At 41.4% G+C, this 26,215-nt stretch overlaps 3 protein-coding genes and 1 long non-coding RNA gene across 5 annotated transcripts in view; 1 reads left to right on the top strand and 3 right to left on the bottom strand.

Annotated features, from left to right (window-relative positions):
- Window positions 1–5,025, bottom strand: part of LOC140997862 (butyrophilin-like protein 1) — a 43,750-nt gene extending 38,725 nt beyond the window's left edge. The window contains exons 1-4 of one of the 2 annotated variants that reach the window (XM_073467921.1): window positions 4,863–5,025; window positions 2,064–2,390; window positions 1,721–1,759; window positions 528–803 (exon numbers count right to left, since the gene is read on the bottom strand). In XM_073467921.1, the coding sequence (XP_073324022.1) occupies window positions 528–803; window positions 1,721–1,759; window positions 2,064–2,390; window positions 4,863–4,932 (712 nt within the window). In that variant the 5' untranslated portion in view covers window positions 4,933–5,025. The remainder of the gene's footprint in view (window positions 1–527; window positions 804–1,720; window positions 1,760–2,063; window positions 2,391–4,862) is intronic. The other variant, XM_073467922.1, reaches the window with a different exon arrangement.
- Window positions 5,026–5,536: 511 nt separating this feature from the next.
- Window positions 5,537–10,569, bottom strand: LOC140997869 (uncharacterized). Its single transcript, XR_012179394.1, has 4 exons — window positions 10,299–10,569; window positions 8,536–8,553; window positions 8,310–8,398; window positions 5,537–8,113 (listed from the first exon to the last, which is right to left on the bottom strand). It is a non-coding gene; the product is annotated as an uncharacterized lncRNA (long non-coding RNA).
- Window positions 10,570–12,114: 1,545 nt separating this feature from the next.
- LOC140997604 (V-set domain-containing T-cell activation inhibitor 1-like) lies at window positions 12,115–19,091 on the bottom strand. Its single transcript, XM_073467551.1, has 4 exons — window positions 18,983–19,091; window positions 13,359–13,685; window positions 12,231–12,506; window positions 12,115–12,185 (listed from the first exon to the last, which is right to left on the bottom strand). The coding sequence occupies exons 1-4, from the start codon at window positions 19,050–19,052 to the stop codon at window positions 12,115–12,117; spliced, it is 744 nt and encodes a 247-aa protein (XP_073323652.1). The 5' UTR covers window positions 19,053–19,091.
- Window positions 19,092–25,403: 6,312 nt separating this feature from the next.
- The window catches only part of LOC140997603 (recombining binding protein suppressor of hairless-like protein), an 8,082-nt gene continuing 7,270 nt past the window's right edge, over window positions 25,404–26,215 (top strand). The window contains exon 1 of the mRNA XM_073467550.1: window positions 25,404–25,526. Coding sequence (XP_073323651.1) covers window positions 25,404–25,526 — 123 coding nt within the window. The remainder of the gene's footprint in view (window positions 25,527–26,215) is intronic.

Here is a 26,215-nt window from a genome sequence, read left to right as displayed (position 1 = left end):
GATCCTGTGGCATCAGAACCAGAAGCAGCACCAGTGTGACTTGAGGAGACAGAGCTCAGATGTGTTTCAGGACTAAGAGTTTCTCTCTCAGTGAACACAGTTTCTCTGATTAATTAACTAAATGAACACATGAATCAAGTGTATGTGCTCATATTGTAGTCATGTATCATCACAGTTGTACGTAGTCATATCCAACATGAAGAAAATAATGAATGATGTAAATGATCCTTAAAGGTGAATTCAGACTGAACACAAAAGTTGATTTTATTCCAGTTAATTTAACAGCTGGAGAGTTTTTACAGTGAATGTTTCAGCAGCACAAACATGAACTCCACTTCTTCTTCTTATTTCCATCCAGAACACTTTTATCTGCTTTTTCTGTTTTAAGTCTCAGAGTTTCTTCAGTTTGAAACATTTTCAACATGAACAGACTTTGAGGTGATTACCTGTGTGTTCAGTCTGAACTCATTAATTTTTTTGAAATACACTGATAATCAAAATTCTTTGAAGATTAAAATACCACTGACCTGTCAAGCGCACAGCGGTCACAGCAGCAATCTGATGGCTGATTGTCTCCTGTGTAGCTACACAGCTGTAGTTGTCGGTCTTGGTCACAGTAGTCTTGACAGTGATGTATGAACGACCTCCTCTGTCTGAGATCTGTGGCTTCTCAGCATGAAGAGTGTTATTATCACTGTCCTTCCACTCTACTGTAGGAAGTGGATCACCATGAGCTTCACACTGCAGCAGACGCCAGTCCTTTGTTTCATCAAGTGTCTTGATATATGGCTCTGGAGCTGCACCTGTGAACAAACAAGAGATATTAAAGGACAATTATAGCATAAAAAAGAATTTAGGATGTTTCTTCCACCTATACTCTGCTTGTATATACAATTTAAAGAGTGAAGAGTAAAACACAGAGGAAAAGAAAAATAAAAAATAAATTTGAGGCAGATTCACATATACAGTACATTTCTGCTAAATTTGAAGAGCTACACTATAAAAATCTTCAAGCATCTTTAAATGTTTGCACTTGTGATGTGTCAATGGATCTTAACTGTGTCAGTAAGAAACATTTTAATGAAGCTACTTGAATGAAAATTAACCATACAATCTGTTTGCCTTGATAGCTGACTGAAGGTTGTGACAGATTTAATGGGCGTGTTTTTATATTAGTTCAATTCATTCAAACGATGGTGGATAAATATTAGAAACACCTCTCAGTATCTCAACACACTACTCAGACAATACAGTTTAAAAGAAACACAAACTACAGTCTCCAAACTGACAATAAGACTGAATCAACATCTCTGAACAGTTTCAACACAATCTGATCATTAAAACCTTCATGAAGATTAATTCCTGGTCTGTTTAATGAGACTGGTGAGTTTTATCTGTGTTACCTGATAAACTGGAATATTGAGTGTTTATAACTTTGAATGTGTTTTTGTCACTGAGATGATCAAAGCACAATATTTACAGTTTCTATTGACTGTCATTATAAATATAATATAAAGGCAGTTTTTAGTGTGAATCTTTAACACTGACACAAACTGAACAGATGTTGTTGTCTCCAGATGTGTAACACAGCAGAATGACACACAGAGGTTCAGCTCAACAGATGTGAGTGTGTTGAATGATACTGAGGCCTGTGGAGCTGATGACAGCCATTTTCTATCAATGAGAGCTGGGGAGTGACGTCATCAGAATCAGGACTCACCTGGGATTTTTTCACCTGTTCTGTCTCTTAAGACTTGATCTGAAAGGAAAAACAAACACATGTTAGATTGTTTTGAAACAGACAGGTAATACTGTGTAAAAGTCATGTTTCATCTACTATAGACGGCTGAAATTTCATTGCACAGAGACATAATCTGCAGCGTGTCTCTGATATCAGGCATGTTTGATACAGAGGTCATCTCTCCAGATGTGGCTGCAGCTCTGTGGGCTCGAGGCCCTGCCAGATGTGTATTCTGACCACAACAAAAGTCCATCTGGGACTCTTGAACCAGTCGCAGCAGTAAATGAGCGGACATCTTTAACTGTTTAATGAAAGCACTCACCAACAACAAGCTCAATGTTGAATGTTTGTCTCGGCTGAAGACGTGGAAAATCGCAGCTGTAGTTCCCGCTGTCGGCCATCTTTGTATTATGGATCTTTATGGAGGCGTTGCCGTTCATCAGTTGATCTTGAAAATGTGAGACTCGATCTATGAACTGCTGATGTTGACCTGAGAGGCCGTTATTGTGATGAATGCCTGAATCATACATGAACACCTCCTTCTGACCATCTTTCTTCCAGTCAAACAGCTTTCTTGTGATGTCCTCCTTGTTGCTGAGCGAACAGGGTAAAACAGCATCATCATCTTCTTTCACGACCACTTTGACACCTGGAAGATAAAAACATGTGTTACTCAGTATGTTAACATGCAGAGTCACCAGGAAACAAAGTCAGATAACAACTTTACACACCACAACAATAACTCAACACCTGTTTCCTCTAACATAATAGTTTCGGTTGTGTCGTGCTTGTACTAATGTGGCTCCCTGGTCATTTTAGTGAGATATTGTTTGCATTGTTAACTGGGTCAGCCCCCTTCATTTTCTGATTAAATTTACCTGTGTAGACACACCTGGTCCCGGCCGGGCTGAAACAGTTACTACCTTACGCCAGTAGATGGCGGTAGCAACTGATAGCGTGGTGGTTGCTGCTGGCAACCGTTGTCGTGGTAACCGTTGTATCAAGTAAATTTAATTTATATAGCACTTTTCATAGATAAAATCACAATGTGCTTTACAACAAGGATAAAATGCAATAGAATACAGAGATCACAACAAAAAACACACAATGGCACGAATCCCGGTGGCTTCACAGAGGTCCCAGAACATCAACATCAGTAAAAAGCCTGTCTAAAAAGATTAAGTTCCCTCTTAAAACCTTCAGTGGACTCTGTGCTACGTAAGGTCAATGGTAGTGCATTGCAGAGGCGAGGGGCGGAGGCCTGGAAAGAGCAGTCACCTCGTGTTTTAAAATGAGTGCAGGGACCATCAAGAGTTTCTGATCTGATGACCTCAGTGAGCGTGAGGGAGAGTAGGTCTCAGTAGCTCTGTGATGTAGGAGGGAGCTTGGTCATGGAGGGCTCGAAAAGTAAGTACTAAAATCTTAAAATGAATCCTAAAATTAATCAGTAACCAATGTAGGGAATATAAAATTGGGCTGATATGATCCCTTTTCTTGGATCCAGTTACGAGCCTTGCAGCTGCATTCTGCGCAGTTTGAAGGCGATTTACAGCCTTTTTGTTAAAACACATAAAAAGAGCATTACAATCGTCAATGCGGGATGAAACAAAGGCATAATTATCATCTCCATTTCAGGTCTTGAAATCATGGACCTCAGTTTAGCGATATTCTGCAGATGATAGAAGCAGTTCTTCACCAACTGTTTACAGTGGTGGTCCAGAGACATGTCCTCGTCAAACACAACACCTAGGTTTCGTAAGCTCGGTTGGACAGAGACCTAACTGACCTAAATGCTGCTAATAATCAGTGTTTCAGTTCTGGCATAGTTCAGTTCACCAGTGCAGTTAGTTTACATCCGATTCCGGACACTAATAAGTGTGTGTTTATCTGTTTATGTCTTTTCAGACATCTTTTGTACATAATAAATCCCCCTTAACACCTGAAGTGGACGTCTAAAATTCAGTGTGTTACACTGACATATTTTAAGTATATTTAAGCTGTACAGTATAGTTAATTAGGTTTTTGTTATTGAGCTTTGTGTTGAATTTTACAAAATGTATTCAGCTGGAAACTCTTCAGCTTTATAACACCAGGAGAAGTTGTAGTTTTATTCATGTCAGATCTTGATTTATTGGACTGGATTCAAAGACACAGCTAACCACCAAACTATCCTGTTCCTCAGCTGCAACACACAGGTTGTTTTTAACTTTGTAATTCAAATATGTTCACTGTACTTTCTAAGGACATCAGATTAAAGCTTCACCTCTCTCTCTCACGCACACACACACACACACACACACACTCTCTCTCTCTCTCACACACACACACACTACACTTACACAAAATACACACACACACACACACACACTACACTTACACAAAATACACACACACAATGATTAACTAATAACTAACTAATGATCTGACTTGGTAACTATTCAGTATCATATTTCACACTGATTCATATATAACTCATGAATAAAGTGACTCTAACCCACAGATATTTATTTATGTATTAATGTATTTAATGTTTAATTGTTGAGGGACCAGTTTGTGTTAAACCTGCTGCACACTACAGCTTTTATAGCCGAAGCTAATCAGTAATGAACGTCACCATGAACTCATCATCAGCTGATGATTGATCGATAACGTGTCTCCCAGTCTGTCCTGTGGTAACTCATTATCTACTATATAGTTTATATGTAACTCATTAACGATCCAATAACTATCAAGTCCTTCCTGATGAAGATCTGCGCCACGTCTCTGTTTTATTGAGGGAACTACTTTAGTTCAAAGTGAACTGAACTTTAAGAGTCAAAGTCCAACAATCACAACATCCTGAAGGTTTCATGTCTGCACGAGCGTTTCTGTGAAACCTGTGCGTGTCTGCAGCAGGATGGAGACGACGCACACGCACACACACTGACGCACGCACGCACGCACAGCAGTGATGACGACATCATTACAGAGCATTTCGAGATTAAAACTCAGCATCATCCAGCTGTAATTCTTCTGTAATCGATCCAATCAATACTATCGATGTGTGCTGATTATCAGGGTGCGTGTGTGACGTCACAGTGAGAATTAAAAACTGTCAGTGAGTGATGATCAGTTTTCTTACCGTCTCCAGCAGCAGACGTTTCTCCAGAGCAGCTCAGCAGACAGAGACACACGAGAGGAAGAAGCTCCATAGTTGTGATGTCCTCTGAGGACTTCACCACACTGATGGTGTCTCTATGTGACGGAGCTTCACACACTCCTCAACACCCTGACTGGTTCATCACAACCTGTTTCTGCTCCTCAGCCTGAAGCTAAGGCACTTCCGGTACTAACATTTCAGAATAAAAGCGCCATCACCAGGCCTGCAGCTGCCATCGCATTTTGTCTGGGTGTTGGCCACTGAGAGGAGGGAAGTAACGAAGTACAAATACTTTGTTACTGTACTTGAGTAGATTTTTCAGGTGTCTGTACTTCACTGAGGTATTTATTGTTCTGACAACTTTTGACTTTGACTCCATTAATAACAAATATCTGCAGGTGAATTTCGGTAATCTGGGACATTATTTGAGCTTCAGCCGTCAGCAGGTCTGGATCATGTTGTCTCCTCACAGACTCAGGCCTCGTTACACAGACATGAGGATTTCTTTACATTCAGCTGTAATCTCCATTCATGAAGCTGTCAGTGAGGTAAACTGTCTCTAGAAACCTTGTTTTAAAGAGGATTTATCTGCTCTGTTGTCTCTTTGGTATCCTGACAGCTGCTGTAAAACACAGATCATCTCAGAATCACACCCATAAATTAAAATCACTTTTATTTCTTTGATCACAGTTTGAACACAGAAACATCAGAAACAGTCACAACACACAGTTTTGACATTTTTCATGTTTTATTCAAACGTTTGTATAGAAATGATGAAGCGCTGCCTGAAGTGACATGAAACACTACAAGTGCATCATCAGTCAACAACAGAAACATACATGAACTCTGAGAGCCACAATTCAGATATCAGACACCAACAGTAAACACTCAGTGTCCAGTTTATTAGGGACACCCAGTTCAAACTAAAATAAGAATAATAAAAACAGCCGCCAGAATAAGACACAACAGTTCAACAGCTGCACAAACTGCAGCCTGCAAACTGATCATGAAGTCGAATCTTTGAACAACAAACTGAACATTAAACCTTCATGAAGGAGGATTTACTGCACGACTGTTGTATCAGACTGCATCAGCTTCAGCTCGCTGTACCTAATAAACTGGACACTGAGTGTAGAGTTCAGTGTGTAACTGGACCTGACAGACTCTGGATCAGAACCTTAACAAATACAAAGAAGCATACAAATATAAAAATAAAATAAGCCTTCATAGAAAATAAAATACTCCCATGGTAAATCATAATTATGAGATAAAAGACAAAATTATGCGAGAAAAACAATTATGATTTTTTAATGCATTATGTTGATTTATTTTACTTCATTTTCTTATAATTTTGACTTTTGGTCCCATAATTTTGAGGTTTTATGTCTTAATCTTTACTTCATTCATCTCATAATTATGATTTAACATGGGAATAATTTTTTTGGCCTTCCATAAGTCCCAAGTAATGACAATAACACAAATATAAAATATAAAAGTCACATTACATTTACTTGTAGCTACAAAGTGTTCACACTGACTGACAGTGTTAACAGCAGCTTTAGTTCAGTGAAGTCTGATGGTTTTAAAGCACATGTGGAGCTCAGTCAGGAGCTTTAAGCGCTACAAGCAGTCTGATAATATTTGGTGAATAGACGGCATTTATACAGCACTGCTGCCCTCATTCATCCATTCACTCACTCACTCACTCACTCACTCACTCACTCACTCACTCACTCACTCACTCACTCACCGATGGCAGTGAGCTACCATACAAGGTGCTGGTCTGACCATCGGGAGCAGTTTGGGCTTCAGCCTGTTGCTCGAGGACACTTGGACATGTGGACGGGAGGAGCCGGGGATCGAACCACCGACCCTGTGATTAACTGACCAGCTGCTGGAGACGCATCAGATAATCAGAGTATAAAAATAAAAGAATAAAAGCAACATAGAACAGAGTGAAAGAGCTCGTCTTTGTCCTCAACAACATTAATAACAGAGTCAAAGTTTGTTTGGTCATTTTTTCTCTTAAAGCTTCACAAGAGTGGAACTGAATCTCACCAAATATCAGAATTCAACACAAACTTTTCATTTAATTCTCACTGAACAGAACGATTCATTAATAATCAGCTCTGTCAGCATTAAAGGCCACCTGCTCTCTCCTGTTGTCACCTCGTTAACTCCAATCTGTCTGATAACATTAAACTACTTTAACAACTCCTGACACACAACGACTTCATCAACGACCACGTTCATACAATCTTTCCTGGAAGTTGCACTCTGTCGTACACGGGACGTGAAAGAAGAAGTTGTGTGGAGAGTTAAAGAGAAGTTTAAACCCTGCAGACTTTCTGTTTTGGCCAATCACTGCTTGAAGTGGATGTGAAAGTTGGTTTGTTGGTTTCAGGATGTTAGTCGGGTTCAGATGTTGTTCAACCATCAGACAAACGTGTCAGAGTGGACTGATGCATTTTTACTTTGACAGGATTCTGTGTCGTACACTTGACTTGGACACTATGGCTGTGTCCAAATTCAGGGGCTGCAGCCCTCGAAGGGCGCATTTGAAGGTCAATTACGTCACAACGCTGCGCGAAGGCCGTTCAAATTCAAAGGCTCCTTCAAATGCAGCCTTCATTTCCTCTTTTTGGAGGACGCACCGCTACTATGCTTCGCGGCCTCACATATCCCAAGATCTTTTGCGCATCGCTGCTCAGTCCCGAAACAGAAGAGGAAGCAAGAGAAAATGGCGACATCAAGTGGCGCAGACAGGACATTTAAATTTAAGTAATGGGTTTATACTTGGTTTTTACTCATTTGAACATCCAACGCCAGATGTGTTAAACTTCAAGAGACTATAAAACCTCCAAATTTCAACTTTCAGTTAAAATGCGTGACGCTGGTACTGCTGTGGTAAATATAGTTGTTATTCACCGATGGGTTAATGTTTATTTTGTAATGTTGGTAATTCAATTTAGATTTGACACATTGTACACACACACAAATAAATGTACACGTTTGATAGATTTGAACCAAAACAACTCGCCTTCGGAGGCCGCAAAGGCCCCGTCCTTCGAAGGATGCAGCCCCTGAATTGAGACACAGTCTATTTGTGATTGAGTGCTGTGAGATAAAGGCTTCACAGCACATGTAGAGCAAGTTACTTTTCTGGATCAGGTGAATTCTGGTAAATGGTGTTGTTGAATCTGGGTCAGTTCTGGCGCCGCTCTTCTTCTTGTCTGCAGGAAACAAAACGTACTTACAGTGAAGAAAGTCCCACCTGACCTGATCCTACTCAGTGTCAATACACAGAATAATTAATGTCAGAGAGAATAAAACAACTGTCGAGACTCTGCACATGAGATACATGTAAAGAATGAGTTGTGGTGTCTGTTAATTATGAACATGTTGATAAAATACATAACTTAAACTTACCTGTCCGACAATTGAGTTTCCAAAGCAGCAAAGCTAGAACAGCAACAGCAACACTAAGAACCACAACGTAACCAATCCAGCAGACGACCCTGAAACAGATGAACAGTGAAGGCATCAGTCAGAGTGTCAGTGCAACATTACGTTGTTTGGAATCAAATAAAACTTGACTGAAGTAAATAAAGTTAAATATAAGTTGAATAAAACAATATAAGAGGAAGAATCTCACCTGGCTGTGTAGCTGCACCTGTGAAGATAACAAGGAGTGACTTATCAGTTATAAAGGACAATGACAGGATTATAAATAATATTACAATGTTTTTGTTCAACACTTCTCTTCACTAGGACAAGAAAAGTCAAACATTTCTAACTCGCAAAAAAAATGTAAACTGTTCAACTGCCAACACTATTTCTGACTCATATCAGGATCGTTTAGACGACCTTTGAATATTTACACTTGTTGAGCAGGAAAATATCTTAAAATGACATCACATGAAATTTGTTGTCTGATGTGTCGACAATATTTTTTTTACATTAAAGAAAAATGTTATGTAATATGAAACATGGGATCTTCAAACCCTTGTGTTGTCAGTGATTCAAACACTCAGTGGCCACTTTATTAGGAACACCTGTACAATCTAATGTAATCCAACACAACTGTTCTGACATTAAGTTAATTTTATGATGCATTAATGTTCACCTTTTTGTTGACACTGTCATTGAGGTGTTAATTCAATGGTATGTTTTATCATTGAGGTCGTAGTTAGTGCTGATGGTTTACTGGACATTATCATATTCAGGGATATATTTGTGTTTCCGTCATGTTTGTAAACAGGGAGGACAAAAAAACAGAACAACACCACCTTTAACTGTGACCTCAGTAATAAACACACACTTTCATTTGCACATTTCAGACACAGTCAACACAAGCTGAACATTATAAAATTCATAAAAATAGAATTAGTACAATACAATGGTACTAATGACAAGTGTTAACTGTCCAGTAAAAGCTCAGTTCAAAGCCTCAATGATCTCATATTATTACAGGAACTATCATTGTGTATATTCAGAGGTAAAGTTTGCTCCTAGTTTTCAGCCTGAGTTCAGTTTGTAGTTGAGAAATAAAATAATAAAGTCATCAGTGAGTAAACTCTTCCTGTCTGAGTGTCTTCATGGTGTTTGTTGTGTGATTCATGTGTAACTCGGCTGCTGTAACGCTGCAGTTTGTCATTGGGATTAATAAAGTCTCTCTCTAATCTCTCTAATCTAAACAGAGCTCACAGTGACGCCTCTCTGACGGCTTCACTCTGCTGTTGCTGTGCTTTCTGTCTCCAGGGCTGCAGACCTGTTGGGAGCTTCATCAGCAGCAGGGGACACACCTGGGCCTGATGTGCTCCATGTATAGAAATCCTTCAGAACATCTGCTCACACATCTTTGTGTCGGGGCTTTTGGTTTCCTTTGGTTTGTTTTTACAGCTCAACATCCACACAGCACATCTTCACTCATCCACTGCTGCACTACTGACTGCACTCACTCCTCCAGCTGTTTGTGTCTTTGTTGTAAATAAATCACTGTGTTGTTTATTTCACTGTGTGTCTCCTGGTTTGTCCCAGTCTGAGAGCTGCACTGTGACACTGATAAAAACTTCACAGTGTGTTTTGGTGAAACAATAATTCTTCAATTTAACAACAGTTTTTCTTCTGGAAGTTAAATGTGACAGAGTGTCAGGATCAGGCTGCAGCAGACATTTATAAATCTGTTACTGAGTCTGTGGGTGAAGATCAGACTGATCTCAACATTTCCTATAAACTTCAGTTTTTCCTGTTATTTCCCTCCAGACCCTATCAGTCTTCCTCTGAACTCTGTAGATTACTGAACTGGAGGCTCAGAGACTCATTAAGAGAGAATTTAACACTCAGTTTGAAACATTTTCAACTTGTGTTGAAATGAGGAGAAGTGAAGTGTTAATACACCACTAAGAATAATCTCACCACTGATGTGTACATAGGTCACAGCATAAATCTGATGGTTGATTTCTTCCTGTGTGACGACACAGCGATAGCGATCGGTCTTGGTCACAGTAGTTTGGAGGACGATGTCGTAGCTGCCTCCTCTTGCTGTGACCTTCAGATCTTTAACAGGAAGGATGTTTCCAGAACTGTCCCTCCACTCAACTTTAGGTTTTGGGGAAGCGCCAACAACTTCACACTGCAGCAGAGACCAGTCCTTTGTTTCATCAAGTGTTGTGATGGACGGCTTTGAAGCTGCACCTGTGAACATGACAGAAACAAAAGATGACATTAGATTTAATTTCAGCATCAGAAATGTAATATTGGGATGTTTTTTGTTCATCACATCTCTGCTTGTTGATTAGAGCGAGTTTAAGATGAAAGAAAAACACAAGAAACCAAAAAGTAATAAAAAGCATGATGAGGCTCAGTTACAGCTCCCAGCATTATTCAGCAGAGGATCATATTTCAGACACATGAAAATTAACTTCTACAAAGAGTTTGTAACTATTTACAACTAAAACACTTTTTCTGACTCACATCATGACAGAAACACATCAACAGTGAAGACTTTACAGCAGCTCCTGAACTTTTACACATTTGTTGTGCTTAAAAAAAACATTAAAGGACGTCATGTGAACTTTGTTGTCTATTTACATTAAAGTAATAAAGAAAATGTGTTATGAAATGTGAAACACAGGGTCATTAAAAGCTTGTCCCCTTCTGTTAACAGGGCTCGGGTGTGGCCACTTTAATAGGAACACCTGTACAATCTAAAGCAGGGCTGGGCAACATATACAATATATACTGTTGTCATGATGTGAGACTATATATTGTCTTAGATATTAGATATTCTCACATGGTGATATATCATAACTGTTGTCTGTTCCTGGTTTTAAAGGCTCATTACAGTAAAGTGACGTCATGTTCTGAACTCACCAGACTGTTCGACTTGTTCTGATACTTTCTTTACCCACTGAGTCATTATATCCACATTAATGATGATTATTGATCAGAAATCTCATCGTGTTAATGTTTTGTGAAAGTAACAATAGTCATCCCTACAATATTATCACAGTAGGGCCTGTTTGGTCAAACATATTGAGATATTTGATTTTGTGGCCCCGTCCTAACATTTATGAAGCGCTTTTGAGAAAATTTCAATATATTGAGTTACATATCGTATATCAGGATGTGGCATAAAAAAATATGGTGATATAATTTTAAGGCTGTACCTCGCAGCAGTGGAAACTGTCTCTCAACTGGAAAGGAGCCACAAACTTCACAGGAGAGGAGGCTCAGAGTTCAGGACCACTTTCAGTCTGAGCTCCTCAGTGGACCTGAGCTGGTACCAACATCATTCTTTCATGTCACTGAGACAAAGATTTAGTGATGAAGATCCTGTGGCATCAGAACCAGAAGCAGCACCAGTGTGACTTGAGGAGACAGAGCTCAAATGTGTTTCAGGACTGAGAGTTTCTCTCTCAGTGAACACAGTTTCTCTGATTAATGAACTAAATGAACACATGAATCAAGTGTATGTGCTCATATTGTAGTCATGTATCACCACAGTTGTACGTAGTCATGTCCAACATGAAGAAGATAATGAATGATGTAAATGATCCTTAAAGGTGAATTCAGACTGAACACAAAAGTTGATTTTATTCCAGTTAATTTAACAGCTGGAGAGTTTTTACAGTGAATGTTTCAGCAGCACAAACATGAACTCCACTTCTTCTTCTTATTTCCATCCAGAACACTTTTATCTGCTTTTTCTATTTTAAGTCTCAGAGTTTCTTCAGTTTGAAACATTTTCAACATCAACAGACTTTGAGCTGATTACCTGTGTGTTCAGTCTGAACTCATCATCTTTGAAACACACGGATAGTTAAAATTGTTCAAAATACCACTGACCTGCCAAGTGCACAGAGGTCACAGTAGCAATCTGATGACTGATTTCCTTCTGCGTAGCTACACAGCTGTAGGTGTCGGACTTGGTCACAGTAGTCTTGACGGTGATGTATGAACGACCTCCTCTTTCTGAGATATGTGGCTTCTCAGCACGAAGGACGTAACCAGCACTGTCCTTCCACTCTACTGTAGGAAGTGGATCACCATGAGCTTCACACTGCAGCAGAGACCAGTGCTTTGTATCAGCAAGTGTATCGATAATTGGCCTTGGAGCTGCACCTGTGAACACATTATAAACAATAAATTATAAAGAGACAGTTTCAGCATTATTAAAGTAATATTGGGATTTTGTTCATCCACACTCTGCTTGTATCCAGTTTACAGTGTGAAGAGAAAAACACAATAAAAGCCTCCAGCATCATTTTATGGGACGATATTTCAAACATTTTAAACTGTTTCCAGTTTGAGGCAGACACACAAATACAGTGAACATGTTAAACTGAACTATAAAGATTGTAATAAAATATAAAACATAGTGTTCAAAGGTAAACACACCTGATGTGTCACATGTTAGTGAGAACTACTTTGGAACTGCTTCTTGGATTAAAAGATGTTGTTGTATAACTATAATATAATAAACGTGTCCACCTTTAAGTGACGAGTGATCCCAGTCAGTTCAACACAGAGAGGTTCAGGCCCACAGATGTTAGTGTTTAGACTGACAGGCCTGAGAAGACATTTACAGAAACACCTGCAGAGGTGGAGAGTGACGTCATCAGAATCAGGACTCACCTGGCTTTTCACCTGTTCTGTCTCTTAAGACTTGATCTGAAAGGAAAAACAAACACACGTTAGATTGTTTTGAAACAAACAGGTAACACTGTGTAAAAGTCATATTTCATCTACTATAGACGGCTGAAATTTCATTGTACAGAGACATAATCTGCAGCGTGTCTCTGATATCTGCATGTTTGATACAGAGGTCATCTCTCCAGATGTGGCTGCAGCTCTGTGGGCTCGAGGCCCTGCCAGATGTGTATTCTGACCACAACAAAAGTCCATCTGGGACTCTTGAACCAGTCGCAGCAGTAAATGAGCGGACATCTTTAACTGTTTAATGAAAGCACTCACCAACAACAAGCTCAATGTTGAATGTTTGTCTCGGCTGAAGACGTGGAAAATCGCAGCTGTAGTTCCCACTGTCTGCCATCTTTGTATTATGGATCTTTATGGAGGCGTTGCCGTTCTTCAGTTGATCTTGAAAATGTGAGACTCGACCTTTGAACTGCTCATCTTGACCTGGACGGCCGTTATTGTAATGAATGCCTGAATCATACATGAACACCTCCTTCTGACCGTCTTTCTTCCAGTCAAACAGCTTTCTTGTGATGTCCTCCTTGGTGCTGGGGGAACAGGGTAAAACAGCATCATCATCTTCTTTCACGACCACTCTGACACCTGGAAGATAAAAACATGTGTTACTCAGTATGTTAACATGCAGAGTCATCAGGAAACAAAGTCAGATAACAACTTTACACACCACAACAATAACTCAACACCTGTTTCCTCTAACATAATAGTTTTGGTTGTGTCGTGCTTGTTGTAGGTTCCTAATCAGTGAAGCCATGAGCTTGACGCTCTCCTCAATGTTTGCGATTTTTAAACCAAAAAACATCCACACATTTTTAAGTGAAATGAATTAAGTACTAACTTATTAATATGAACTGTTCACCTGTAAATGATGTAAATAACCTCTTTTTTATCATAATTAACAACAAATTTTTTTCACATATCAACTTAAATTATTATTCAAATACTTATCAACAAAAAATAGCATTTAGGCTCCTATATTACCGGCCCCTAATTGTTATCAATGTCCTTGAAACAATTACTCCAAAAGTGTCAACTTAAATTAAAGGAGCCTGAATAACATTACTTATCACTTAGTGAAAGAAGCTTGGTGTTCTTAGTCCCATTCAAGATGAGATCTTCATAACAGTCCATCAGTTATCCTCTGATTCTTGAAGAAGACATAGCTTTGTTACAGGGCGACAAAGCTCGTTGGTCTTGGTCTTCACTTTAACCTGACGAACGAAACCATTTCTATCAGGAAAAGTCTCCACTATTCTTCCAAGTGGCCAGGAGTTTCTGGGCGATGTATCATCCACGATCAGCACTACGTCGCCGACACAGAAGTTTCTTCCAGGTGAAGACCATCGCTGACGTTCTTGGAGCTCTGTCAGATACTCTTTGCACCAGCGTTTCCAGAAGACATCCGCGAGGTATTGTCTCCATCTGCGGTTGATGTACTGGTCATCTTCATGAAATACTCCTGGTGGTAACTCGGGCTTGACTTTGAGCAACAACAAGTGGTTGGGCGTGAGGGCCTCTAAATCGTTGAGGTCTGATGATGCCTTTGTGATGGGCCTGCTGTTTATGACCGCCTCAGCTTCACAAAGTAGGGTGTGGAGACCTTCTTCATCCAGCAGTTGCTCCTTGACCGTGATGTTCAGGATTTTTCTCACTCAACGAATTAACCGCTCCCAGCTGCCTCCGTGGTGAGAACCCGCTGGCGGATTGAAATGCCACTGAACACCTCTCTGTTGCAAATGTTTCTCGGTCCTGTTGGTCCATTCCTTGATTGATTTCCTCATCTCACTGTCAGCTGACTGAAAGTTGGTTCCATTATCTGAATACATCTCTCTGACTTGTCCTCTTCTGGCAAGAAATCTTCTGATTGCGTCGAGACAGGCATCAGTGTCGAGAGAAGAAGCAACTTCCAGATGCACTGCTCGTATAGCAAGACACATGAAGATAACGCCGTATCTCTTTACTTGGACTCGTCCTCTCTTCACTAGGAACAGACCAAAGTAATCTGTGCCGACTCTTGTAAAAGGAGGGTCGTCTGGCAGGACCCTGCATGTTGGTAGATCTGCCATGAGCTGCTTTGCCAGCTGCTCCATGTAGCCTTTTACAGATGACACACTTGGACAGGAACCTTCTGATAGCTCCACTGGCTCCAGGGATCCAGAATCGTTGCCGTAGCTGAGCCAACATGTGATTCCTTCCGGCGTGAGCTGTAATGTCATGAATGTGTCTCAACACAAGCCTTGTGACGTGTGAATCCTTAGGCAAGATGACTTGCTGCTTGGAGTCATCAGGCATAGCCGCGCGACTCAACCGTCCGCCAACTCTCATAACTCCGTCTCGGAGCACTGGATTTAACTTAAAGAGTGAGCTACTTTTCTTCACTCTTTGATGCTCCTTTAGCATAGCCAAGTCTTCTTTGAAGCTTTGTTTCTGACAGTATTTCACAATTTCTGTTTCTGCTTCAGTCAAGTCATCACAAGTCAGATACTTTCCTTTAACGGCTTTCTTGAACTCTGTCATCCGGCTTTCTCCGTCTACTGCTCGTAGCTCCTTTCTCTTTTCCTTTAGCTCTTTCAGCAAATCCTTAAGTTTCAGAAACCAGCCTACAGCGCATTTCAACGCCGTCCAGGAAGAGTAGTGGTTCATCCACTGATCCATGAAATCCTCAAGTTCTTGTGCCTGAATGACATGCACTTGAGTCATTCGTTTGACCTCTGGGTCGTCGATATCCAGCATGCCCGGATATGGATTTTTAGGCCACTGGTCTTGTGAGCTGAGCAAGAAACTTGGTCCTGAAAGCCAGCTCTCATTTTTCAAAAATGCTTCCACAGTCTGTCCTCTTGAGACAACGTCAGCGGGATTCAGAGTGGTGTTGATGTATCTCCACTGAGATGTCTGAGAGTGATCCAGGATTGCTGAAACCCTGTTAGCAACGAACGTCTTGAATCTGGTGCTCTCACTGTTGAAGTACTTTAGCACAGCTGTGCTATTGGTCCAAAAGATGGATTCATGAGCTCCAACTCAAGCTCTTTCCTCAGAAGCTTGTCCATTTTTATTGCGACTGTGGCCGCTGTCAGTTCCATTCTGGGAATAGTTGGTGACTTTAAGGGAGCGACCCTTGTCTTTGCCAGGATCAAGGTGGATTGAGCTTCACCCGTTGAAAAGCGCAGCAGTAAGTAGCTTGTGGTGCCGTAGGCATCTTCACTAGCGTCAGCAAAGGGATGAAGCTGCGCAAAGACTGGCGCACCAAACTGCTTCGACTTGACACATCTGTCAACTCCAAATTTCTCAATCTGTTGCAAACTTGAGATCCACTTATTCCAACCTTTGACCACAGTGTCTGGCAGTTCTTCGCCCCAGCTATACTTCTGCCGACATAAATCCTGCAGGATTCTTTTGGCGGGCAATATTACTGGAGCGAGAAAGCCCAGTGGATCAAAAATTGAGCTGACCAGGGAAAGCAGGCCTCTCCTAGTGTGTGGTCGATCTTTGAGGTTGATCTTGAACCTGAACTGATCTGATTCAGCACACCACTGGATACCCAATGCTCTCTCCATGGGCAAGTTGTCCTCATCTAAGTCCAGATCTTGAAACCCTTGAGCTTTTTCCTCTTCTGGGATTGAGTTAAGCAACTTCCTGCTGTTGCTTGACCACTTTGTCAGCCGGAATCCTCCTTTTGCCAACATGCTTCTCAACTCAGCACACAGTGTGATGGCTGTATCTTCATCAGAAGCCGATTTAAGACAGTCGTCCACGTAAAATTTTTCCTGACTGTTTTATCCGTCTCTTGTCCAAACTCTCTGCGAAATCTGTTGCGCATTTCTGGAGCGCAAAGGTGGCGACACTTGGCGATGATGTTGCGCCGAAGATATGCACCAGCATCTTATGTTCGACCAGATTCTGCTCATAGTTGCCACCAGGCCACCATAGAAATCTCAGGAGATCCGTGTCTTCATTACTCACTTTGACTTGGTGGAACATGGCCTCCACATCTGCCATGACCGCCACAGCCTCCTGGCGGAACCTCATGAGGACCCCCACCAGCGAGCTTGTAAGGTCCGGACCCTGTAGGAGCTGCTGGTTCAGTGATATTCCTTGGAAGCTTGCGCCGCAGTCAAACACAACGCGCAACTTCTGCTTGGTTGGATGTCTGACTCCGTGGTGAGGCAAATACCACGTTCGCCCCTCAGTAGGTTCACACTCATCACCTACAAGCTTCACGGCGTAACCTTCTTGAGCACGTCGTCCATGAACGCCACATATTCTCCATAGAACTTGCGTCCTTTGAGAACCTCTTCCATAAGTTCAGTGCACGTTGCTCCGCAACTGCTCTGTTGTTCAGCATACACAAACATTTTTTCTTCACTGGAAGACAAACATTGTAATGACCGTCTTTAAGTACAGCAGACTGTGACACCATGCTGATAAACCTGATGGTCCTACTTAGACATCTCGATGTCTTCGTCTTGTCCCAGCATCTGGAAAGTCCTGCTTGAATTGTAGCTGCCAAAGTTCTTCAAGCTTGGCTACTGAGATTCTGTTTGCAGTAATTCCTGTCAGTGTGTTTGCCTCCAATGTGTCACTTCCACCTCTGAGTGGTCCGTTCACTGTCCAGCTTAATATTGTCCTCACGGCTTATGGTCCATTGTCCACGCTGTTGACCACTTGTAGCGGTTCCATCGCCTTGGGAACATTTGCTCCAATGAGCAATCCAACTTCTGCTTGGATAGTGGGGATTTTCACCTCTTTTAGGTGGAGCCAACTGTCAATATCCTCTTGGTGGGGAATATTGTCCTTAGCTACAGGAATGTAGCTAAGGACAATAGCTACAAATATGTTCACTGTACTTTCTAAGGACATCAGATTTAAGCTTCACAACACACACACGCGCGCGCACACACACACACGCTCACACACACACGCACACACATTAATCAGTAATCATGAAGCAAACAAAAACCAGGACACATTTTAAGAACCTGTTGGTCTGACTTCTCTTATCATTTATCAGACGATGTCTCCTCACCAAGATTAAGTACAACCACACAAACAGGTGTTACTACATTGTCAAAAAAAATGAGTGTGAGTTTCAGAGAGAGGAGGACTACAACCAAGCTCCTATACTTGTACTGACATATTTTAAGTATATTTAAGCTTACAGTATTGTTTATTAGGTTTTTGTTATTGAGCCTTGTGTTTGAATGTTACAAAATGTTTTCAGCTGGAAACTCTTCAGCTTCAAAACACCAGGAGAAGTTGTAGTTTTATTCATGTCAGATCTTGATTTATTGGACTGGATTCAAAGACACAACTAACCACCAAACTATCCTGTTCCTCAGCTGCAACACACAGGTTGTTTTTAACTTTGTAATTCAAATATGTTCACTGTACTTTCTAAAGGACATCAGATTAAATTCACATGACACACACACGCACGCACACACACACGCACACACACGCACACACACACACACACACACACACACACACTTGGTGCAGGTTGTTAATCTTGAGGCTGATGTACAGTTAAGTTTTCTGTCTGTTTGGGTGAATAAACCTGCGATCAGCTCTTATCATTTATCAGACGATGTCTCCTCACCAGTACTGACTACAACCACACAAACAGGTGTTACTACATTGTCAAAAAAATTAGTGTGAGTGTCAGAGAGAGGAGGACTACAACCAAATAATAAAAATAGTTTATTAGGTTTTTGTGATTGAGCTTTGTGTTTGAATTTTACAAAATGTATTGAGCTGGAAACTCTTCAGCTTTATAACACCAGGAGAAGAAGATGAACATCCCGCATGTTTCCACATTGTTCCGCTGTTCAGATGAAATAAAGTGAGAATAAAAACTCTCAGTGAGTGATGATCAGTTTTCTTACCGTCTCCAGCAGCAGACGTTTCTCCAGAGCAGCTCAGCAGACAGAGACACACGAGAGGAAGAAGCTCCATAGTTGTGATGTCCTCTGAGGACTTCACCACACTGATGGTGTCTCTAAATAACGGAACTTCACACACTCCTCAACACCCTGACTGGTTCATCACAACCTGTTTCTGTTTCTCAGCCTGCAGGCAGTGAGAGCTGCAACACGTCAGGTACAAACCTTCACAATAAAACAGTAAAAGCGTCATCACCATATATTTACACTATGACTCATGCACACAACTGCACTTTGTCTTCACACTAACATTAAAGCTGTGTATAAAATAATCAACTTTACAGCCTCAAATTCAGCTTCAGCTTCACTGTTAATGTGTCAAAGCTGCTTCTCTTCCTGACCTGTTGCGACCTGATCAGCAGCAGTGAAACATCTCTGCAGTTCCTCCAACACAAGCAAATAAAAGATCCGCTCCAGACGTGTTGAAAGAAACAGGCTGTAATGAAGAGTGTAACTCAGCCCCAAGTTTCACAGTCCACAAAACATTCACACAAAAACACTGATGTAGAAGAAATTCCCAGTTTCCCTCCTCATATTCAGGCAACACAAACATCACAGTGGTTTGTTGGAAATACAGTTAAAGGAACAGTTCACTCAAATAAAACAGAAACTCAGTCATCATCTCCTCCCTCATGCTGATGTAAAGTCAGGTGAAGTTTCATAGTCCACAAAACATTTCTGGAGCTTCACAGTAAAACTCTCTCAACTGAAGTAGCTGGAGACTTGTTTTAAAATGGAAAAGCAACAGAAATAAAACTCCATTAAAACTTTGCCGAATTAGCTGTTAGTAGTTCCTGTTTGCAGTGAACCTGTTGATGAACAGACAACTATCAGTGGATTACTTTGAGACCGAAGGAAACTTAAAAACAGGAGATTTCTGAGGCAAGTTCTGCACATGTAAGAAGCGTCTGTTTTCAGGATTTGTCATCAAATTTATGGAGTCATTATCTCCCCCCAGTTCAGCTGTAAAAAATTGCTGCAGTTTTCAAACTGATATTTTCTATATTTAGCTAATTTTCTTCACATCTGAGACAAATTGTTAAAAAAATTAAAAGTGTTAAATCTAAATATTAATTGTAAATGTTAAATCTAAATATTACAGGTGACCCATTAAGATGCAACATTTAACTAACAAATCCAACAATTATGCCTCAGATTTGAGGAAAATGAGCTGAATGTGAAGAAAATGAGCTAAATATTGAAATATATCAGTGAGAAAACTGCAATCAAGTTTTTTACATTTGGTTTTATGTCCCAGAAAACCTCTGTTTAGTGTTCGCTCCTTTTTAATACACATAAGTGGGTTTTTAATCCAAATGAGTTATTTACTGATGTATTTTATGTTGTGAAACAAAACATACAAATCTCTTAAGCTCATGTGTTAACCACAGACGATGTTTCAGGTATTTAACCAAAAGCCCATTGACTTTGAGAAGAGGGGACAAAATGTATCATTATGATTAATAACGAAACTTATGTCTTGGTTTAAAGACTCATTCCTGCAGCACTGTGTGGAGGCTGTTTAACAGGGAAGACAACAACTCCCAAGTTCCCACGCTGCTTCACAACACCGTCAAACTAAGTCTTTATCTCACTGGTTAGATTGAGAGATTCCTCGTGGCAGAAGTTAATACTGTGTGTTTAAACTCAGTTCAGTTGAACACACTGACACAAAATGTTGGTACATTTGCATTTACATTTACATTTAGGGCATTTAGCAGACGCGTACATTTGTCACAAGAAAGAAAACACAACATATCACCGTTGATAAAGTAGAAAAGATAGAAAGAATATTTAAGCCCTCTTCTGAGCAAAGTAGCTGCTATTTAACAAGGATAAGGATAAGTGCTACGATGTAAGTGCTAGAGTTAGGAACATACAAGTGCATATGATGTTTGGGGTTTTTTTTGGGTTTTTTTTTTTTTTTTTTTCGGGGGGGGATTGGGGGGTGGGGAGGGAGTCATGTCATGCTATGCGGTGTTGAGGTGAAGTCTGAACAAGTGAGTCTTGAGTCTTTTGTGAAAGATGGCGAGTGACTCTGCTGTCCTGACATTGGTCGGGAGTTCGTTCCACCACTGAGGTGCCAGAACAGAGAAGAGTCGGGATTTCGCTGGGCGGTCTTTGTTTGCTCTTAGCGATGGCGGTACCAGCCGGCCAGCTGATGTAGTAGAGTGAAGTGCTCGCGCAGGGGCGTGTGGTCTGATCAGTGTTTGGAAGTAGATGGGTGCAGTTCGGTTGATGGCCTTGAAGGCCAGCACCATGGTCTTGAATCTGATGCGGGCCACAACAGGAAGCCAGTGGAGGTCACGGAGGAGGGGGGTCACATGGGAGAGTTTGGGTAGATTGAAAACAAGGCGCGCTGCAGCGTTCTGGATACATTGCAACCGTTTAGTCGCAGAGGCTGGGAATCAGACAAGAGCGGGTTGCAGTAGTCGAGGCGGGAGATGACCAGCCATTGAACCAGGAGTTGCGTCGCTTCCTTTGTGAGGAAAGACCGGATCCTGCAGATGTTGTAGAGGGCAAATCTGCAGGATCGGGCCACCGTGGTGGTGTTGGGGGTGCAGGATAGTCCGTCGTCGAGGATTACACCCAGGTTCCTCGCAGTCGATGAAGGCGATACCGTGACGTCCTCAGCAGTGACTGACAGGTCCAAGTGAGGGCAGACTTTCCCCCGGGATGAAGAGGGGTTCAGTTTTACTAAGGTTGAGCTTGAGATGATGGGCAGTTGTCCAAGCAGAGATGTCTGCCAGACATTCTGAGATGCGCGTGGCAACGTGGGTGTTGGAGGATGGGGGAAAGGAGAGGAACAGCTGGGTGTCGTCAGCATAACAGTGGTAAGAGAATCCATGTGATGCGATTGCAAAGCCTAGTGATCTAGTGTATAGTGAAAACAGAAGCGGTCCTAGTACTGAGCCTTGAGGGACACCAGTTTCCAGGGAGCAGGGTTTGGACAAGGAGCCATTCCACATGACCTGAAAGGTGCGTTCTGTCGGGTATGATGCGAGCCAGGTTAAAGCAGAGTCAGCGATGCCAAGTTTGGCCAAAGTGGAGAGGAGGATTTGGTGGTTGACTTTGTCAAACGCAGAGGATAAGTCGAGGAGGATGAGGGACTGACGAGTGGGACAAGGCTCTGGCGGCCCGGAGCGACTCAGTCACTGTGAGGAGGGCCGTCTCAGTGGAGTGAGCAGTCCTGACGCCTGACTGATTAGGGTCAAGGAGGTCGTTTTGCGAAAGGTAGGAGGACAGTTGGTTGTAGACGGCACGTTCCAGGGTTTTAGAGAGAAATGAGAGAAGGGATACAGGTCTGTAGTTTCGGATGTCAGCTGAGTCTAGAGCGGGTTCTTTAGGAGTGGCTTTACTGTAGTTGTTTTGAAAGGAGCTGGAAAGGAGAGGTGGTAAAACCAACAGTGAGACTCCAAAGGGCAAAACTGCTCTTTACCTCTGCCCACACTGCCCTCAGTTACACACACACCTTCCCACAGTGGGCAGGCATGAGCATGTTGGAACCACTGAGCAGCATTTATGAGAACCATTACAATAAAATAGATACTTTTTTATTGGTTTACTTTCAATCCTTATCTTCTTACAGTGAAACCACGAGGTATTGTATGCAGGAGACGAGTTTCTGGGAATATAGCAGCCTTCTCAAACAGGAACTGACTCACACTCACCCACACACACACGGCCTATTGGGACGAGTGACAAGTAGAACAATGGGAGGTAAATCCAGCAAAAACCAGGAAGCTGGCGTAGGAAACCTATTCTATTTTAGCCTACTTTCCTATTTCTTAACTTGTTTTAATGTTTTGTTTTAATGTTTTTTAATTGCTTTTTAGGTTTTGAACAGCACTGTAACTTTTATTTTATTTTAGCCTACTTTCCTATCTCTTAACTTGTTTTTGTTTTTTTTAAAATGCTTTTACTGTAACTGCCTGTAAAGCACTTTGAGTTGCCTTGTGTCTGAATTGTGCTATACAAATAAACTTGCCTTGCCTTTCAGCTTTTCATTGAAAAATACAAACAAACACATTCAGACACCTCACCCACATTTTCCTCGGAAATATGAGTCACGTAATCGCTGATGTGTTGCAACAGTCAGGTCTGATTAGAAAGAAAACAGTGACTTCAGGTGAAGGTTAGAGCTGGAGCATCTCACCATCACAACCCCTCCTCTGCAGCCTGAATGCAGCCAGATCTTATCACCTCCAGGTACACGAGCCAAATCTTATCACCTCCAGGTAAACGAGCCAAATCTTATCACCTCCAGGTAAATGAGCCAAATCTTTTCACCTCCAGGTAAATGAGCCAAATCTTAACACCTCCAGGTAAATGAGCCAGATCTTATCACCTCCAGGTACACGAGCCAAATCTTATCACCTCCAGGTAAACGAGCCAAATCTTATCACCTCCAGGTAAATGAGCCAAATCTTATCACCTCCAGGTACACGAGGTGTGACAGTTCAGGTAAAGAGGGAACAGCTGACACACCGTACAAGACATAACAATTACAATTATGTACACACATGGAAGCATAAAGGTAAAACTCAAAACAATCAAATAAATGAAATCATTTTCAAAATGTAGAACCACAACAATAAACTTTTGTTAACACTGGTAAACATAACAATGTCATACAGAAAGTTCACCCTTTTCTACCAACAGACACAGTTTTGTCACTGGTCTCTCAATAATATTCGTCTTTATTTGAATTTGAACAGATCTGATGATGCCTGATTTGTCAGGGAAAGTTTTGATTACTTTCCCAATCATCCAGGAATTTCTGGTGGCAGTGGCATCTGAGATCAAAATAATGTTCCCTGTTGCAAGATTACATTTTGGTTCGCTCCACTTTTTTTTCCCCTTTATCTTTTTTTTTCTTGTTTTCTTTTTCTCCACTTCTTGGTTTCTGAATGGCAGCTACAAACCGTAATGTCCATCTTGCAACTTCACAGATTGCTCCATAATATAATGAACTTTGCCTCCTCTCTTCATATTTCTTCTTGGTCCTCATCAACTCTCTCATTGAAATCATGTTCCTACTGCTTCTTCAACAGCTGCTCAAGTGACTTGACAGTTATTCTGTTTAAAGTGGCAAAATGACAGCAGTCATCATCAAGGTCGCCTTTCCAGTCCTCACACGTGCCACTAACAACCCACCCCAACAGGGTTTTAACAGCAAAGGGTCCCTCGCCTTGGCTGTTGACTTCCCACGGTTCCAGCAACTTTGAAGCATTCGTACTAATTATGCTCTCGTAAATCTCTATATGACGGAGCTTCACACACTCCTCAACACCCTGACTGGTTCATCACAACCTGTTTCTGCTCCTCAGCCTGCAGCTGCGGCACTTCCGGTACTAACATTTCAGAATAAAAGCGCCATCACCAGGCCTGCAGCTGCCATCGCATTTTGTCTGGGTGTTGGCCACTGAGAGGAGGGAAGTAACGAAGTACAAATACTTTGTTACTGTACTTGAGAAGATTTTTCAGGTGTCTGTACTTTATTTTAGGTATTTATTTTTCTGACAACTTTTGACTGACACAAATATCTGCAGGTGAATTTTGGTAATCTGGGACATTATTTGAGCTTCAGCCGTCAGCAGGTCTGGATCATGTTGTCTCCTCACAGACTCAGGCCTCGTTACACAGACATGAGGATTTCTTTACATTCAGCTGTAATCTCCATTCATGAAGCTGTCAGTGAGGTAAACTGTCTCTAGAAACCTTGTTTTAAAGAGGATTTATCTGCTCTGTTGTCTCTTTGGTGTCCTGACAGCTGCTGTAAAATACAGATCATCTCAGAATCAGACCCATAAATTAAAATCACTTTTATTTCTTTGATCACAGTTTGAACACAGAAACATCAGAAACAGTCACAACACACAGTTTTGACATTTTTCATGTTTTATTCAAACGTTTGTACAGAAATGATGAAGCGCTGCCTGAAGTGACATGAAACACTACAAGTGCATCATCAGTGAACAACAGAAACATCAGTGTGTAACTGGACCTGACAGACTGCCTGAGCACCTGGAAACATAATAAAGAACCAATACAGGCTCGTCCCAAATAATGGCAACAAATATAAAAGTCACATTATATTTACTTGTAGCTACAAAGTGTTCACACTGACTGACAGTGTTAACAGCAGCTTTAGTTCAGTGAAGTCTGATGGTTTTAAAGCACATGTGGAGCTCAGTCAGGAGCTTTAAGCTCTACAAGCAGTCTGATAATATTTGGTCAATAGACGGCATTTATACAGCACTGCTGCCCTCATTCATCCATTCACTCACTCACTCATTCATCCACTCACTCACTCACTCACTCACTCACTCACTCACTCACTCACCGATGGCAGTGAGCTACCATGCAAGGTGCTGGTCTGACCATCGGGAGCAGTTTGGGCTTCAGCCTGTTGCTCGAGGACACTTGGACATGTGGACGGGAGGAGCCGGGGATCGAACCAGCGACGTGTTGTGGCACTTTTTTGGTCCGAGCCCCTCGGCTCTGAACACGTATATAAAACTTGGACGGCCTCGTTCTGGTTTCATTAAGTCCCTAATGACAGGATTCTGGGTCCTACACTTGACCTGGACACTATTTGTGACTGAGTGCTGTGAGATAAAGTCGAGGACTGTATATGTGTATATCTTGTATATTAACTGTGAGTTTGCTCTGTAGATCATCGAGCAGAGATGCTGTTATAATACTCTCCTCAATACTTCTGATAAGGTTCAGATTGTGAGGTCAGAGTATAAAAACAGTTGGTTTAGTTCAGGGACAGATTGAGGTCGTGTTAATGAGAAACATGCACATCGACAAACAGCCTTCATTTTTTTTTTTCTTGCTTCCATCTCAACTATCTGCCTCAACACAACCTGAACCCTCAACCTGAAATTAATTTAAACGTTAAAACCAAGTTTTAATCCTCAAACTGCCTGAAATAAGAGAAGACCAGACAAAATGTCCTCACCATCATCCAGCATGGTGGAAACACACACAGCAGAAAACTTCACAGCACATGTAGAGCTGGTTACTGTTTGGATCAGATGGATCCAGTGGTCAATGGTGTTGCTGAACTGGGTTGAGACCGTAGTTGTCTTATCTCCTCATCTGCAGGAAAGAAAACAAAGTTATATTCAAGAAAATCACAAATGTAAATACCAACAAGATGATTAA

This window comes from Pagrus major, chromosome 6 (assembly GCF_040436345.1).
Source record: "Pagrus major chromosome 6, Pma_NU_1.0".
NCBI lineage: Eukaryota > Metazoa > Chordata > Actinopteri > Spariformes > Sparidae > Pagrus > Pagrus major.
Note: the sequence above shows the minus strand (reverse complement) of the source record. Positions and strands in the feature narration are given on the sequence as shown.